General features: G+C 44.6%; 2 protein-coding genes across 5 annotated transcripts in view; one reads left to right on the plus strand and one right to left on the minus strand.

Moving 5' to 3' along the window:
* SCAF4 (SR-related CTD associated factor 4) overlaps positions 1-10261 on the plus strand; it is a 47779-nt gene extending 37518 nt beyond the window's left edge. For 3 of the 4 annotated variants that reach the window (XM_033011256.2, XM_033011258.2, XM_033011257.2), the window contains one exon: positions 7803-10261. In XM_033011256.2, coding sequence (XP_032867147.2) covers positions 7803-8644 — 842 coding nt within the window. In that variant the 3' untranslated portion in view covers positions 8645-10261. Of the gene's footprint in view, positions 1-1917; positions 3313-7802 lie in introns of those variants that run through there. The other variant, XM_042788454.1, reaches the window with a different exon arrangement.
* Positions 10262-12080: 1819 nt separating this feature from the next.
* On the minus strand, positions 12081-17416 carry SOD1 (superoxide dismutase 1). The gene is made up of 5 exons (XM_033011255.2): positions 17267-17416; positions 16349-16442; positions 15793-15862; positions 13473-13587; positions 12081-12666 (listed from the first exon to the last, which is right to left on the minus strand). The coding sequence occupies exons 1-5, from the start codon at positions 17339-17341 to the stop codon at positions 12556-12558; spliced, it is 465 nt and encodes a 154-aa protein (XP_032867146.2). The 5' UTR covers positions 17342-17416; the 3' UTR covers positions 12081-12555.
* Positions 17417-17450: the final 34 nt, after the last annotated feature.

Consider the following 17450-nt stretch of genomic DNA (forward strand, 5'->3'; position numbering starts at 1 on the left):
CAGTAGATTTTTTTTAATTATTGGAATCTGTTTTCTGAAGAAACAAAAAAGCTGTAACGTTCAAGTTACAAATTCAGGACAGAACAAAATGCTGTCTACTTTTAACAAATTGGGGCTTATACCTTCTAGAAAGTTAACTTACAGTAAAATATCTGTATGACATGAAGTATATTTTAGACTCAACTATTAGATTTATAAAATTAACTTACAGAGAAACAGTATTTTTTATAATGTGTTTTTTAAATCTGTGAAAATATGGTATACTTTTTATGTATAGAATAAATTATTTTAACAAAAGGAAAAAACCAAAAGCTTTTATTCAGCCCTGCAGTATTATAGGCTTTGAAACCTTTTTAATATGATGCTACCACTTGTGTTCAGGCTGAGGGGCCAGCTCCAAGGCCTAGCATGCATTTCCATTTTGTCTCCCCCGACAGTTACCTTATTTAAATATTACAAAATGGTATTTTAACTAGCAAAACCAAGCTAACTTTGGATATCTCATATAAATTACTTTTCACGATATATGAACTTGGTAAGATTTTTAAAGAGAGTATATACTGTTTAATGTTACAGAGATCTGCTCAATATTTATTTTAGAATGGCCTGTTACGAGTCAGTGCCAAGAATATACTTGAGACATTTCCTACAAACTTTAATGACATTATCACACTTAGGGGATTCCAAACCTCTAAATGAGAGCCTAACAACTGAATGAAAAAGATAATTTTGTTTTAGTGTGTTTTTACCCAGAATGTTACAGTGTACATTGAAAAAAAGACCCAAAGATTTGTCTCTGCTAGAGCTTGCTGCTCTACTGGATTTGATAGCTAAATTTTCCAGCTGTGACTAGTGATTTTTAGATCCTTCATGTTAGAAACTTGAAGTAAGACCCCTTTAAAAGGCATTTTTCAGAAAGCGAAGAGCTGCCTCTCTCTGAAAATCAGTCTGCTTTTTAAAATCTATCAAAGCGGATATGCAAAACCACCAGCTAATTGTTTAGCATTATCTTGGACAGCTGGCAAACAGAGAAAAGCTTAAAAAAAAAAAAAAAATCTGTGGTGACACCATGGATTGAGAGAATTTTGTGGTGATAAGGATTATCAGATTCCACATTTAAGACGTTCACATCTTAATGATGAAGTTATACTTTTTGTAATTGTAATACAGAATTACCAGATTTTTGAAGTTTCATGGTACTATATCTTGTACGGCGTAACTTCAGCTTTTTATTCCAAGCCTTTGGAATGAATTAAGTTACTCTGCAGTTTGCTGTATTGACATACACATAAGAAAAAGGTTTTACACAATTAAGACTGGAGCGAAATAAACTATACACCTACATTAGTTACTTGGACAGTAGCTTTTTTTATTCTTACAAATTCAAGGAAGCTGAATTTGTTAAATCTGAAGATCACAAACTTGGCTTTGTTTTTATTAGCTTGGTTACTTGAATAGTTCAGGCAGATAAAGTTGTCCATGTGGTCAGAGTGACTTCTCAAAGTTCAGTCTCATCAACAAGGGGATAGGAGAGTTTTTATAAGATTTCATGTGTGTCTTGAAGTAATAGGTTAGAGATCTATGCGTTTACTTAAGTAATAGTATTTTATGTTGATGAGTGTCTTATTTCAAGAAGAAGTTATTTATAATCAAGGCGTTATGTAAAATGCTTCAATCCTGACATTTTGGAGTTGAGGGGGACTGATCACAATCTGATATAAGATACAAGAAAACTAGGAGAAACAGATCATAATATTTTACGTGATTAAAGATAAAAGATTAATATCAGTTGTCTTTTGCTTTTAAAACTTTTCAGTAAGTTAACATGAATGAAACTGTCTTCGTAAGACCACTTTGATTCACTTATCAATTGAGCTTAGCTCTGTGTGTGCGAGTCCAGATCTGGTCTCCCCTTAGGCTGGAAGAAAAACATGAAAGAGATGATGTTTTCCACCACTCATGCTGATAGAGATAGCAAAGAAGTGTCCCTTGAAGTCTTGCCCTCTTCATCCTCTGAGTTCAAGAGCTGGCCAGGCCGCATCATCATTCCTTCCTTTTCGTTCTGTGTGTCAGGTTTCACTCCTAGGGAAACCAAAGCATGGGAAATGGAGTGTGCCAGGGTTTCACCGTGTGTGCAGACGTGAGGTGCGATCTACATACGCATCCCAGTCCTGGAACCCAGAAGTCCTTGTAGGCTTGACAATTTAAATGTAGCCTTAGTGCCTGACCTACAGTCTCATACAGGTCAGAGGCAAATGACCCGAACAAAGGAAATGAGTCGGTGCAGCCTCAGCCTCAGTTAGCTGCGGGAAAGGGCAGACAAGGGAAATGAAATGCTTCAGACCAAAGGACCTCATGTTCAAAAGTTACATGGTTTAGCAATTTGAATAGATGACTGATCGGGTGACGGGTTTCTCACAAAGTCCTCAAACTGCTCATTAAACATGCCCACGATGTGGCTCTCCAAGCTGAGATAAGAAGGTGGAAGAAAGGTTTGTTTGACAGCATCATAAAGTATGCATGAGGACTCTCCCTGGGGAAACAGGGATGAAGGGGTTTGAGTAGTGTAACGTGAAGAATGAAGAAATGCTCTCCGGATATTTGGGCAGGATAGAAGAACTTACATCAGCAGGCTGAATTCAAGGAATGAAGATTGCTCTGAAGAGACTGTCATAGAAATCTAAACTTAACCGTGCTTGAGAACACCTTATGTAACCTGTACAAATGCAGGAGCTCTTTTCTAATTTTTGTAACTTCAAAATGAAGCTTACCTATCTGTTCAGTTTTTATATGGAAGATAATGTTACAAAGTAAATCTAAATTGATTATTGTAAGATTTCATATGCTTTCTAAGTAATGTAAGTTACATTCTGTTTCATCTCCACTAATTTCATTCGTTCCTCCAATGTAATTCTTTCATCACTTCCAACAAAGACATGTTTGTGCTTCAGAGGCGTGATCCCTCGTGGACATTGTGTCTGAATTTTTTTGTGCTTATTTCTAAAAAACACCCTCAGGTTGTTTTTACTTAGCTGTATCCTTGATCATATTTGCTGCTGTTATAGCTTCTTGTTCTTAATTTGAACAAGATTATCCAGACTGTAACTGGTTTTGTGAGTGTGTGCTCATATGTCATTTTTAAAATGATCTGCAAAGCAGATATTTTTAGACTCCTTTCACGTGTGCATATTGCAGAAAGTGACAGGCTTTTAAATCATTTTTGATTTGCCAACTTGTTCTTAGTGTTGAGCAAATGCTGTAATTTGGACCAGTAATAAACTGCTGTTGCAGATGCTATGTTTTGAATATTCAGATTCTGTGATCTATTATCTTGATTAAATACACCGTATTGCAGTTTGTAGGTTCTGGTCTAGTGCTCCTGTTACCAAAATTCCTACAATGATAATTACGTATTATCAAAGATTAATTATACTGTAGTTCTCATCAGACTTGGTATTCATTTCCTGTTAATGCATGCTGAATTATTATTATTTTCTCCCTTGCTGGTTTGTTCTTAAGTAACTTACCTGTTCTTAAGTAACTTAACTTTTTGTAATCTGCATTAAATTATAAAAGACAGACTACAATGTTCTCTGAGCTCATCGGAGTATTACTATACTATAAAGTAGATACTACCTTCACAGGAAGGATGAGCTTTTTATTAATACAGGATATGAACAGTGTTAAACCAAATACATTTCCAAATTCCTTGTGATAGCTCATTTTAAAAGCACAACAAACACTGCATGTTTGCTAATTATATATATGACTGTTACTTTCATAATACTACAGGATGAGAATTCAGAGGTAAGGGAACATGAACTCTCAAGCACCATTCATGGAATTCAGTTTTGCCTTGATGATTCCCTTGACCTGGATCAGTTTAGTGTTTGTGTTCTATAAAACAGGAATTTTAGCAGACTTAATATCAGTAGCCAACACTGTACATACAACATAGTTGGACTTAACATTCTTATTTAAGCATCTTGCGTGAATAGGAGCAAGCTCCTGCCGGCCTCAGTGATGGACATCGACTACCCTGAAAAATGTTGGTATTTTTGGAAAGTTAGTTAAGCTGTGAATCAATACTTAGGCTCTTAAGTTCAGATTTCGTTCTTTACAGTCCTGGCCTGGTCTAAAGGATTCTGTATCAAACTCCAGAAAAAGACACAAGACTTAGAACATTGTCCCTCTTTGAAGAATTTCCTGGTAGTATTTGATGTTCTGGTTTTAAGATGCAGCATTCCCCACTGGAGAACGATAGGATAATTAATGTGACACGCTAAATGTTGCAGAACATCAGCATCACACTCCAAGTGTAAAACTTTTGCCCGTTCTGCTGGAATTGTAAGCTTTTGACTTGTTCTCATATGTATTTCCATGAGGTTTGCAAAGGGAAGTGTATCTGAAGCAGGATTGCTGTGTCAGATTCAGAAAATGCCATTCCTCCACTTGCTTTCTTGTAACAGTACAGCTGAGAAGTAATTTAACAGATGCTGAGAAACACTGTCATCACTTACTGAGCAGAGTTGGGTTGGGGGGAAAAAAAAAAAAAAAAAAGGCAGATGCTACCCTTCTTGGTTATGTCAGCATTTGTAACACTGATAATTATTACAAGAGAACATGGGATTTGTCCAGCCAGAAGAGAAGATAATCAAAAATGGAATTACTGTGACACAGAAATCTGGCTTTTTACCTAATTTATCAAAACAGTATGGATTACTCCTGTGACCTCTCTGGAGAGAAGACCCTTCTTAAGGACAGCTGTAGCATTTTGGGCTACGGCTTACGAGTAAAGTGAAATTATGAAACTTTCAACACTGTGTGATTGTTCTTGCACTTCTGAAACAACACTCGTGGTTGGCGATGGGTTTTCCTGGTACACTTGCATCTGTGTTCTTTGTTGTAAACACCCTTTGCGAGTTCTGAGGACCTTTCACAACGCATCACTGGTAAAAGTTACAAATAAAAATCAGCTGTGAAAGCAATCTATATTTTTACACATTTTGAACAGAGGTGTAAGGTCTGAGGATTGTATCTCCAGTATTGAAAGCCATGTCTTTTAATAAAAGTGCTGTCTTAGCCAAGCTCTGCAGAATAAGCAGCTGGTGAAAGGGATGGTTGTATTTCATACCCGTAAGCAAGAAGACCAGGTTAGCTACTATAAAAAGGCTTACAGTTACGAACAAATGGAGGAAATACAGTCTGGGGTAGATAAATCCATCGCTCATCTGTACAGGTATGAGATGGTCATTAAATCACTTGATTGTTTCTCTAGGAGCTCTGGTACTTCTTCCCAGGTTTGACCAACTATTTGAATTTTACATACCGTCTTTCCCTGTAGAAGACAACAAAGGGCTTTAAATTTTCCTAGACATTGCATGTGCAGTCTGTAGCACTAACGTGACTGAGCATTTTCAGTAAACTTGGATGTGTTTCTGGGCAGATCTTGGAGACTCAGTGTTTAATTGGTGCCTGATTTGTCAGCACAGCGAGGAAACTCTAGTAGTTCTTTCTGCGGTGTACCTCAGCCTCAGAATTCGAGTGGGCTGATTTAAAATAAAAAGTGTTCAGCTACTCTGCTGGTGGAGCCCATATTGAAGGAGAATGAGCTTCCGATACCATTATGCTGCTTCTGCGCGGTATTTTGTGTAGAAATAAGGTTGAGAAGTTAAATGACTTGTACTGGTGAAATTTAAAAAAACTTCTCACGCTTGCCTCCTGTTCATGCTGTTGTGACCTGCATCTACTCTGCTGCTGTAGAGCAGAAGCGTATGTTTATCGTCTTCAGCTCATTTGATCTGTTACCTTTTATGCCTTGTTTTTAATCTGTGGAGGAATTTATTTCTCAACAAACCTCAGAATTCGGCAAAATAACATTCTTGGAAGACATCATTAGCCATGTGTCTGTCTCAGCAGATCTGTAGGAGTAAGTCATGGGGGGAGTTTAAACTAGGAGGAGGAAGGGGGCTGTGCAATTTAAAGTTAAAAAGGAGGAGAAAAAAAAAAAAAAAAAAACAAAAAAAACCAAAAACCGAAAAACTAGGCTGTTGCTGCTGGAACATTTCTTTCAAAGAATGTGACCTATCAAGCCGTGTCTTAAAAGTGACTGCTTGGAGGGGAAGGTAAGATGATACCGTGGACTGGAAGAATATTTGCATCTTTGTTACCCGAGTCCTCCTGATGGGTGAAATGTCATATTCTTCTAATAGGAATATAAAGAGCACTCAGATGAAAAAAGTTTCTGTTAGAGATGTTCTTAAGCATAAGAAGTGGTGTGGTGAGAGGGCAACGTGTAGGCTCTTCAGAAAGCTCGGGCGTGTTTGGGATAGCAATGCTAAACAAATGAGCTGGAGGCGGAGGGAAGCTACGCTGGCTGGATGGAAGGTTGCTTGGGATGTCTGCTCCACCCGGCTCCTGGGGCTGAAACCAAAGTGCAGTTTTCAGTGATGGCACTGCCAAGTGTTTAATTCTAGTATTAATTCACATAGCTATTTCGCATTCTAGTTTTACCCAGGCCAGGACTTAAAAAATCGTACGTAATCTGCATTTTTAACTTTCATTTTTATTAATGTATATGGAAATAAAACATTCGTCTCAACAAGCGCATAAAGGAATGCGGGATGGGTTAGGAGAGATCTGCACTTGGTCTGCTGGCAACTGTCGATTCCTTTAAACGTCAGTTTGGGAGTTCTGAAAAACAACGCATGCTTTCTCAGATATGGAGCTTATTTTCAGGTAAATAACTGCTAGGGAGCAGAAAGAGCAGATAGATCCAGTGTAAAGGCTGCAGAGACCCCGAGACCGTAGTGTTGCTAGTTCAAACAAAAGGAGGCATGTGAGATAAGCTGGCACACGCGCACTGGTATGGAGTCCTCAGCTGGAGCTCAGTAATCCTCGTTCATTTTGGCCCCTTGTGTTGATGACAACAAGCTTTGGGCTGAGCTTTCTCGAATGGTATGTTTTGAGAGTTAATTTGTGTTCCTCTAATGAAGACCGTGCTAAAAACAGCAGTCCAGGAATGAAAATGGACTATAGTCGGTGTTGGGTATGTGCTAGAAAGGACGGAAAACTGTATTTACACCCTCCAAAAATCCAGAAATTATGTGTTGCATTTCCTTTTAGTTTACACTGCAAGGTTTATTCTACCCATAATAAACTTTGTTGTATGCCTTTTCTCCGGAATGGCAAGTTGAGCTCTCTGATTTCCCGCTCCTGCTCGGGCCCTGTTCTGACCGCACCCCTCCCTCCATACTGTGTCTGCTCTCTCTTCCACATGCTGAAAATCTCACGGATGACCAGTTCGGGTCTCAAGCATCGTAGCCAGATAGGGTTTCGCTGATGTCGGCGATAGAGATGTTGTCGAGCCGACGGGAGGAGGCAGGGTGTGTTTAACGAGAGGCCTGGGGAGCAGAGCCCGTCGGGAGGGTGTTGCGCCGGCGAGCGGCTGCAGGGCCAGGCGCGAGCTGGAGGTCTGCAGAGTGGCGGGGGGCGTCTTCGCAGGGGAGGCCTGTGGGATAAGTGCCTGGGTACTACCATTGCAATCTTGATTCCTTCTAGCACGATACAGCCTGTTTACAGACGATGCTCCCTTTGCAGTATGTAGGCCGGCACAGGAAGTTTTGCAGGCTGCCCCGTTCCCCGCGCCCCCCCCCTGCAATTTCGGTGTTACTCGTTTCGTGAGATAATTTCCAAATGTTTTTGAGATGATGAAAATGCGCTTGTTTCTTTTTTTTTTTTTTTCTTTCCCCCTCCTGCCAGCCTCTGATTTTACCTTGTGTATGTGTGTTTGTTTGTTTCAGGCACCCAAGGAGTGGTGCCGCCCCCGCCAGCCCCCGTTGTTGGGTTGCAGACCCCATCCACCGGCCTCCTGGGTGCCCGGCCCGGCCTCATACCTCTGCAGCGACCGCCGGGAATGCCGCCCCCGCCTCTGCAGCGGTTTCCCCTGATGCCGCCGCGACACATGCCTCCCCACATGATGCACAGAGGGCCCCCGCCGGGGCCAGGGGGCTTCGGGATGCCTCCCCCCCACGGAATGAAAACCCCCTTCCCGCCGCCGGGTCACTTTGTGAGACCCGGGGGGATGCCAGGAAGCGGGGGGCCGGGCGGACCCGAGGATAACAGAGATGGGAGGCAGTTTAGGAACGACAGGCAGACGTTCACGCCTAACAGAGACCAGGAGAGGTTTGGAAGGAGATCTTTTGGGAATCGGGTAGAGAACGATCGTGAGCGCTACGGTAACCGCAACGATGACCGAGATCACGAGCGACTTGGTAATCGTGAGAGGCGAGACTGGGGACGAAGAAGCCCCGAGCGTGACAGACACAGAGACTTGGAGGACAGAAACAGGCGGTCCAGCGGCCATCGAGACAGGGAGAGAGATTCGCGAGATCGGGAGTCTCGTAGAGACAAGGAAGAAAATCGAGGGAAGGAAAAACCGGAGATGACAGACAGGGCGGAGGGTGACAAAAACCACGAGTCTCATAGCGGCAAAATGGAAGACGCAGACATTGTTTCAGAACTCGCTGCGGGAGAGTCGGAACCTGCAGGGGTAAAACCTGTTGAAGAGTTAACATCCGAGGCTACCTCATCTGTGGAACAAGCGGAAAAGGATACGGGCTCCGTGGCAGAGGCGCCTCGCTAGCGACTGGAAGTTGTCGAAGGATGACAGTGACATTTGTTGGAGTGTAGAGCTTTAGAGTTGTACAGTCTGCTGTATTATATTTGCTTCTGCTTTTATCACAGCCCCTCGGTAGTTGGTGGGGAATTGTAAGCAATTTGATTGCTTCCCTTCTATTTAAAATAGCCACAACATAACATGAAATACTGAAGATATGATTAAAATATTACCCATTTTTGCTGTAACTTTTTTAAAGTTTTGACTTTAAAAAGTTTACAAATCAGAAGTAGAAGTGCTTTCTATTTTTTTTTTAATTTAAGAAAAGGTAACGGTGAAAGCTCCTCAAAACAATAGGGATGTGTTTTTAATAAACTCTATTTTCGTAACAAACTTTAACGTGTGCTATTCTTCCTACACTGCACTGAAGTGGAAAAGGAGTGTTCAACATCTTAAAGTTTGAACTGTTAATGCTGTACTGGAGTCTAAATTAGACTGTTTTGTTTATATTTGTTAAAAGAAATACATCTGTTTGTGTAGCTATTCACAGAAGCAAATTTTTATTTGTAATAGTCATCTTGATTTTCAGATTGCTGCATTTTAATGATCTACTTGACCATACTAGGTAAAAGTTAGTGGTTTTAAAATGTTAATTAATTGAAGAGTTAACTGTTTAGTGTTTGCAATGCAATCAATTTTTTTTTTTTTTCCTTTTTCCCTCCCTCCACCTGGTTCTGTGGTAAATGTTGCCCTAATTATTAGCCTTTTTTTTTTTAAAAAAGTGGACACCTTCAGACATACTTGGCCTGCTCTGCTTGTGATGTTATAAAATTACTGTGTGTGGTGGGCTAGGAAGCACACCGGTTCAGCATCTTTTGTACTTGTTATTCATTGATGCTTTTTGGAAAGTGGGGTGAAAGAGAAATCAAAGACACCAAAACACAATATAAAATGCTATTTTTTTTAAATGGGGCAGGGAAAAGGAAGGGAGGTGGGAGGGTGCGCGAGGATTTTAAAATGCTGCCTCTTCATTCACACGACTGTGGGCTGCTACTGTTGTCTGTTAACGAGGTCTACCTCCTGTAACCCTGCAAGAGGTAGGTTTAAAGTTTTTACCCACCCAGTGTTGTTCCCATCGGGCCGATGGACAGAGCGCGCATTTTCTTGTATTTGTGCAAGTTTTACCATCTTCTATCCATATCACTTAAGTAATTCTGTCAGATTTTAGGAGGGCAAATGCTAGTTCTTGGTGGTCGGCTCTTCGGGTGCAGCTTTGAGAGCCAAGGCGGCTGCGCTGCCCTGGCCAGCAAGTCGGCCCGGCCGTGGAAGCTTCTTTAACTCTAGCAGCATAGTGGAGAAGTTGTATGAATCCTGTGCATATTTAATTTTTTTTGTTGTTTTTTTTTTTTTTTTCTCGATATATGTGTGTTCTACTTTTAAAGTTGTTTTATTTTTTTTTTTTTTCCCCAAATGAAGGGCAGCTGCTTTCTTACATCAGTACTTTTTCATAGCTGCTCTGCGGCAGAGGGAATTTTTTCTGGGGGAGGGAGGAGGGTGGGAAAGCAAAAGAGTTATGGACTGGGGAGAGGACATATATTTTTATGTTCTTGCAATAGCAGAATAAAGAGAGAAAAAAACTGTTTACATACTTGTAGTGAACTCAACTTCCATGTGTTACAACTCGTGTCCTTACTGTTTGTTTCATGCTGGGCCAGCGGAACTTAACTTTTTTCATACAAAGCCAGACACTTACGTCTTATGTTTAAGACTTGTCTTAGTAAAAACTGCCATAATTCTGTAAGGAGGTAGGGGTTTTTTTTTTTAATGAATACACTTTATTAAAAGATTTGAAGACAAGAATGAAAGAGACGGAAGGCTTGTCTGTTCACACAAATGCCACCTCATGTTCTCTCCTTTTCCCTCACTAGAAATTTGAAAACAAAGCCTAGGAAACCCTTGGGTGTCCTTAGCAGAACAATTTCTTACTGCCTTCCGAAGGAGCCATTGCTTAACAAACCTACTAGCGATGAATCATCTTTACAGCATCACCAGCGTAACCGTGTCCTACCCTTCTACAGCTACCATGCTTCTGGCTTATTTTAAATCCAGAAAGTTGTAGGTAAAGATTAATTAGCTCAGTGCACATGTCTGTTGCTGATAACAGTGTTAGTGATTAACACCTTGGTGATTGAGCCTACTCCTGCCAGTGACAATGACTTGCACCTAAAGCGAGCGTTAGTTCTGCACCCTTCGATACAGCACTGACTTCTAGGCCAGGGGGCCATCAGGCATTTAACCCAACGTGAGGAAACGGGGTTGAAAGTAAAGATGTGCATATAGCAGGCTCGTAAAGCAGCGAGGTTCGGCACTGTGAAGGGCAGGAGAGGAGGCAAGCAGGGGAGCTGCCTGAGCTCCCCACCCCTGCAGGCGTCAAGTACTCGCCCCTTTTCCCCCCCTTGGGGAAGGGGAGGCCTCAGACCTTTGGAAACACGAAGAGGGGAGACTGGTGGTTGGGGGCATTCAGCATCCCCAGGTGCCAAAGGAGGGAGCTGAAAGGCGCAGTCCCTATCTTAATTCTGCTGCAGGAGCTCAACCCAAGCATAGACTAAGCCCGTGGAAGGGGCACGGGCGGGTGGAGACTGTACACACCATCCTTTGCCACCTGCACTGAAAGGAAGTTTGAAGTGTTTTTACAGTGTTGCTAGACCACCACAGGCCAGTCCATTTGTAATGTGCTACGCTGGAATCTGGGTGCCTAGAGCTACAACCAACTACTTCCATGAGTATCTCTTATGTACAGGAAAAAGGAATGTTGGTACAAGCCTTCATTAAAATTAGTGATTTTCTCTATTAAAGACTTGGAAATCTGTGTTTAAGAGGCACATACAAGAAAATGAAAGCTAACAGCAGTACGCTGTGATTACACTGCTGAAAACCATTATGAAATTGAATACAGAACTTCCGGCTACGTCTGTCCTTGTTAAGGAAAGACCTACTCCCCCACAGCTCAAAGGAAGGAGCTGTCCTCACCAACACCCCCAGACTTCAGGACACACCAGCCCAGACCACCGCGCCCCGCACAGCCAGGGGTGGGGAGGAGGCCCAAGGACCCGTGTTGGAGCCAGACCCCTTCCTGTGCTTAAAGCTTCCCCACCACCCACACACGGTGCAGTCACCCACCATCACCTTCCACAGCAGGACAGTATTTCTGCCAGGCAGCCCTTGCCCTCCGGTAGATAACACCCCCAGCTGTCACACAGAGGCGGTGCCCAGTGATGGCCACGGGCCAGGGGCTAACACAAGCCACAGCGCCTGAGCACGGGGCTCGTGGCCAGAGGCAGCTCCATGGACTCTGCTGGTGCCCAGCAAACCAGCTACCGCCCCGAGGAAGCTCGGGCCTACTCCTCCACCTCAGCAGGGAGGGGGGGCATGTTCAGTTCTTTCAGAGACAGCAAGACCAAGGTGTATTTGCCCAACGAGTTTATTACACAAGTTTGAAACCTACAAATGCTGCAGCCTTGCCAGGAGGAAGCCCCAGTACACACAGTGCCCTACTGCTCTTCGGTGAGTAGCCTTGCCAGAGCTCGGAAGGCTGATCCTCCAGATCCCACAGTACGCGAGAGGTTCGGGATGTGGCCACTACTGCACACCTCCCGTTACCCAGCAGGGGGGCTCCAGTTAGCAAAGGGATACTTAATGGTTACAGCAGATGCTTCAGCAGAAGACTACAGAGACATTCCGTCAGGGCCACTTTAATTGCAATTATACACCATACAAAATTAAGTCAGTCTTCACCAGTGGAAGTGATACTCAGAACACGGAGTAGTAATGAGATTAAGTGATAAATTGTTTGTTTACACAAGGAAGGGCAAGTAGAGCATTTGCCATGAAACACAGCCCACTCACCACTGTCACCTTAAGCATTTTGGGTACAATACTTAACTCTTCGCTATTCCAATCACACCACAAGCTAAACGAGGGCCAGCATTTCCAGTTAATTTGCTCTCATTATCTCCCCCTCTACCCAGGTCATCACATTTTTCATGGACCTAAAAGAGAATTGAAGATATCTTAATACATGTTATGTAATAACTAATCAATGTTTTTCCACAACTGACATCAGTAGCAGCAGTGACCAGCAGTATTGCCAGCTACCAGCAGGGTGTGTTACACAACAGAGAAAACCTACTGCAGTTATGCAATGCCGACTGCCAAACTGCTACTCATGCTAAAAACTTCAGACCAGACGTGTGTAAAAAGGTAAGTTGCCTTCAGCTGAATTTGTTTGAACTGGAAGCCACCAAAACCCCCATGTTTCAAAAAGTCGTCCCTAGTCCAAGAGCAAGCTTGGACTTGACATTCAAGGTCACCCTCACGACACAGGGCTGAGCTCCGCAGCGCGGGGCCCGCGGAAATAGAACTGACAACGCTCACGGGTGGCCAAGTCCACTCAGCCCCTGACGCCCCCCTTCCCGGGGGGCCATAGCACCAGTTACAGCAGCAGCTACCAGAGCAGTGCCCCAAAGTGCCCACTGCCGTGCCTTTGTGCCAGGCTGACAGTTCCTTCCTCAAGCCAGAGCACGTCAGTCACTCACAGCTGGAAGAAGCAAAGTTAAGTGGAGAGGAACATCTTCAGAAGGCAGGCAGAAAATTAAGCTCTCATGGCAGTGAAGGGCCATACTAATACACAGAGGACGTTTGGGAAGGGCTTCAAAGAGCTCCCCACATTGGAAATCTTGCACTACAAATTCTGTAATCCCAGGGACTGGCCTCCAGTACAAAAAAAGTCCCCCATTCACTGTCAAGAAGGCTCTGGAGTTCCTTAAAGCATCCAAGTAGGTGCCAGGACACTTACCACCATGGTGCGTCCAATGATGCTATGTGGTCCACTAAGAGAAATGACTTCATCTTCTATTATCACTTCTGCCACTCCTCCTTTAGCCGTCACATTGCCAAGGTCTCCCACGTGCCTACACAAAGATGCAGAGAAACTCAGAGAACTTGGTTGAAGCGAAAGCTCTAAGTGATGGCCTGGACAATACAACACCCCTAGTCACTAAATTCAAGTACCTCATCTACCTTAAACAGCACGTATGTCCTCATTTGCCGTAAGTCAATCTTGATCACTTCCACTATTTTCACTCCTTTAGTTCAAGGGATGATTAAAATCCAGTCTTAGGTAGAACTTGAAACTGGAAGATCAGTCCGCTTTGGGGAAAGGAATCCCATCACTCCCTAACAAGCCAACAGTGCCCAACTCTTCTAGTCAAGAATTCCTCCGTGCTGATGGCACCTCCCTCTGCTCAAAGAAAAATCTCTCAAGTTAGGTGAAGTAACCTTTCCTTCACATACAAGGTTTGGTGTGAACACTGACACTATTGATAAGAGCTTTTAATGTCTATCACAGATCAGCTATTCCACAAGCAGCTGCAGGCTTCAGGTTTAAATAGGATTAGTAGAAGCAGTTTGTCAAGTGACAGGTCAACGGAGATGCCTCAAGTGCTAGCTAAGTTCTAACCAGTACCAGGGATAACTGGTCAAGTTCACTTGGCATTTTCCCATGCACGTGGCATTATACCCTATTACACAGTTTGTATCAGAGCTAGATCTCTGTTCGGACTTCCCTTAAGAATTAAGCCTCAAGCCGTTCAGTTTTCACTGAACTTCTGGCCATTCCAGTGTATTGCTTCCTACGCCATCTACCCCAAATAAACCATTCACTCAAAAGACAAGTTGATGATGTTCTGCAAGACTCCTCTATCCAGATTCAGAACCTTGAACACCAACTAATTTCTAAACCTCTCCATGCAGGGTGACCAGCTCAGCTCGCTGAATGCCAACTACCAGCTTCTTAGGCAGCAGAATGCCAACTTCATATTTTTAACCAAGTCTTATGAAAGTCAGGTCACGGGCAGTTTTCCCTTTAGTAATCCACTTGATTGAAGCTTCCAATAAACTTCAGTCCAATTGTTTCAACTCCACACTGATAAAAGCACTATCTAGTTCTTATAACCTCTTACAGAATTCCCCCCAGCCTAGAGCTGCCTGAGCAGGCAGGTTACACCAGAAGCAGGATTTGACAAAACAGAACCGGCAGAAGCCTCAATGTTCATGCAACTCTGACCTTTAGCACTGGAGCAGTTGGCTGCCACTGAAGCCTGGGAGCACACCACCTCATGCTGCTCTGCCCCCCAGACAGCTAGCTAGCAGCCAGCTTGCTTGGTCTGGCACACAACTGATCACTCAGGTATGAATTTATCAGTCCCAGACATAGATGGGAGCATTCGAAGGCTAACCACAATGCCAAGCTGGTCCCAGGGCCAGTCCAGACCCTACCTGGGCAAGACCAGCCTACCCTTTATGTTTGCTCCCAGCTCCACTCACTACCACACCAGCCTTCAGCCCTTGTGCAGCCCCCTCCCAGTCTTCAAACCCAATCAGCAGGTTTAAGCCAGTTGCTCAGACACCAGGTCTCAAACATGCAGGGGTTCCCTGAAGGTAACTGCACTATGAGAACTCCTTCCAGGGGAAGAACTATGTCCCAGCTCCCAGAGACATTCAGCGTAAGCATCAGACCCTGTACTGGCACAGCACATGCTGTAGGTAGTGCAGCACGTAGCCCAGCAGGCTAGGAACATCCCAGCACACCCAACAAAAAGCCACCATGCCCAGGCACACACAGCTTTGTATTCAGCTTGCAGCATCCCCTGAAGCCTCAGCACCTTCCACTGCTGATCCAGATCTGCCACATGACAAGCCTGCACATGGCTTGAACAACTGACTGTTCGGGGCCCCCTTTTGTCCAAAGCTGACCTTGAAACAGAAGCAAACCACCACTGACCAAGTAAGCCTTTAACACACTAATTCCCTACACTCACATCCTGAGGAACCTTCACTCAGTAAGAACCTCTTCTCCCCCAGATACGATAAAACCAAGAATACGTCCCAAAGACTACATTTTACCTGCTCTCTTAGAACCCAGGTGTCTAAAAATCACTGTACAGTTATCAGAGCTGTTGTTAAGCGACCCTAGAAGTTCTGCAGAAACTACCAGTTTTCTTCTGCTACTGTCTCAGCACTATTCTTGAAGTGGCCTCCCAAGCACAAAGTAGCACTGAGGTGGCCACTGCATGGAGTAGCTACCCAGTAAGAGGCCAGGCACATTAAAAACTCACCTTTCTGCATCACTTGGGCCACCATGCTGCTTGCCTTCAGGATTGAAGTGAGAACCTGCGCTGGTACACCCTGAAACAGAACACAGACATCAAAACTAGATTTTTTGCAGTAGGCAGTTTAAATCCATTGCTTATACACTGCACCAATGTAGTCCTCCTACAGCCAGAGGAAGGAGTCGCTAATGATGAAATCGCTACTGTTAGATGTTCTCCAGAGGTAAGTAACCTACTATAGATTTACAAGTTCAATAAAGTAAGATTACACATTCTAAAACACTCTGGGCTCAGTTGAAAGCTTTCTTATTTCCTAGCACTAGGTTATAAAAGTATTTAGGTTAGTGCTCGATACATCAGATCTGGAACACCAACCTAAACACGTTCAAATTATTAAATGGGAAGCCATTCCTTAGGAAATGCCATCATTTCTTAACACAGATTTGCAGTCATGAGACTTAAGTACAGTTACAGAATTTGCTGCTGCAACACTAAAAGATATTCTTTAAAGCTGAGCAATCACATTACAGCCTTAACTCAAAACCTTGGATAAACATCTTACCATTTGTGTTGTCACCAAATTCGTGGACATGGAAGCCATGATCCCCATCAACTAAGCCACTGATTCTTCCAGTAACTTTTACTGGTCCATTACCCTTTGATGGAAAGAATTTATGATCATCAAAATGACTACAGCATTAAATGGCCTCGAGTCAAATGAAGCTTCCTAGTCAAGTGAAAGCACCGGAGACTGCCCTAGCAGTTTATTTACTAAGACGCGAACAATCACCTTACACTGATTCTGTATGCCAATACTGCATTTCACAGAATGCTGACATTTATTTAGCCACCTAAAGTATACTCTTCTTATTGCGCATCAGCAAGAAACGCCTTGCATCGGACTTCTTGCCTTTGAGAACAACTGCGTACTTCCCTTGGGAAGCCAAGTAACACCGAAATCATTCCTCCCCGGCAGACACGGTATTGCCTGCGCGCAGCCCCAACTTCCTCACCGAATATAAACGACCGACCGCTAGAAGGGCTCTGGCCGTTCGGCAATTAAAGTTCCTCTGAGCCCTACTGCGACAGTGGCACGCAAGCTGTGCAGGCGGGGGAAGCGGCTCCAGCCCGGCGCTCCGCGGCGCACCCCCCCGGCGCAGGGTCGCTCTCCCGGCGCCTCCGCGTCACACGGGCCCCGGGGGCGGCCGGCACCCAGCGCCGGGGGGGGCCCGCCCAGCACCCGGGGAGGCCGCCCGGCCCCGGAGGCGCCCGAGCAGCACCCGCGGCCCCTCCCACCGCCGCAGCGGCGCGGAGCCTCCGGCCCGCCGAGCGCGGCTCCCGCCGGCCTCCCTCCGCAGCCGCCCGGGGAGGGGAAGGCGGTACCGCCGCCGTGACTCAGCACAGCGCCCACGCGAGCCCCCGGGGGCGGGGGGAGGCGCAGAGCGATAGGGCCGCGCTCGCCGCCGCCGCTCGCCCTTGCCTGCTGATGGAAGTGGATGACGCCCTGCACGGGGCCGTCCCCCTTCATCACGCACACGGCCTTCAGCGTCGCCATCTTCCCGCGGCGGCGGCAGCAGCAGCGACAACCCCCCCGCCAGTGCCCGCAAACTGCGCGGCCGCTCCTCCCGCCGACCCTTATATAGGGCGGCCCCCCCTCCCCACCG

This window comes from Tyto alba, unplaced genomic scaffold (genome assembly GCF_018691265.1).
Source record: "Tyto alba isolate M040663 unplaced genomic scaffold, T.alba_DEE_v4.0 Super-Scaffold_14, whole genome shotgun sequence".
NCBI lineage: Eukaryota > Metazoa > Chordata > Aves > Strigiformes > Tytonidae > Tyto > Tyto alba.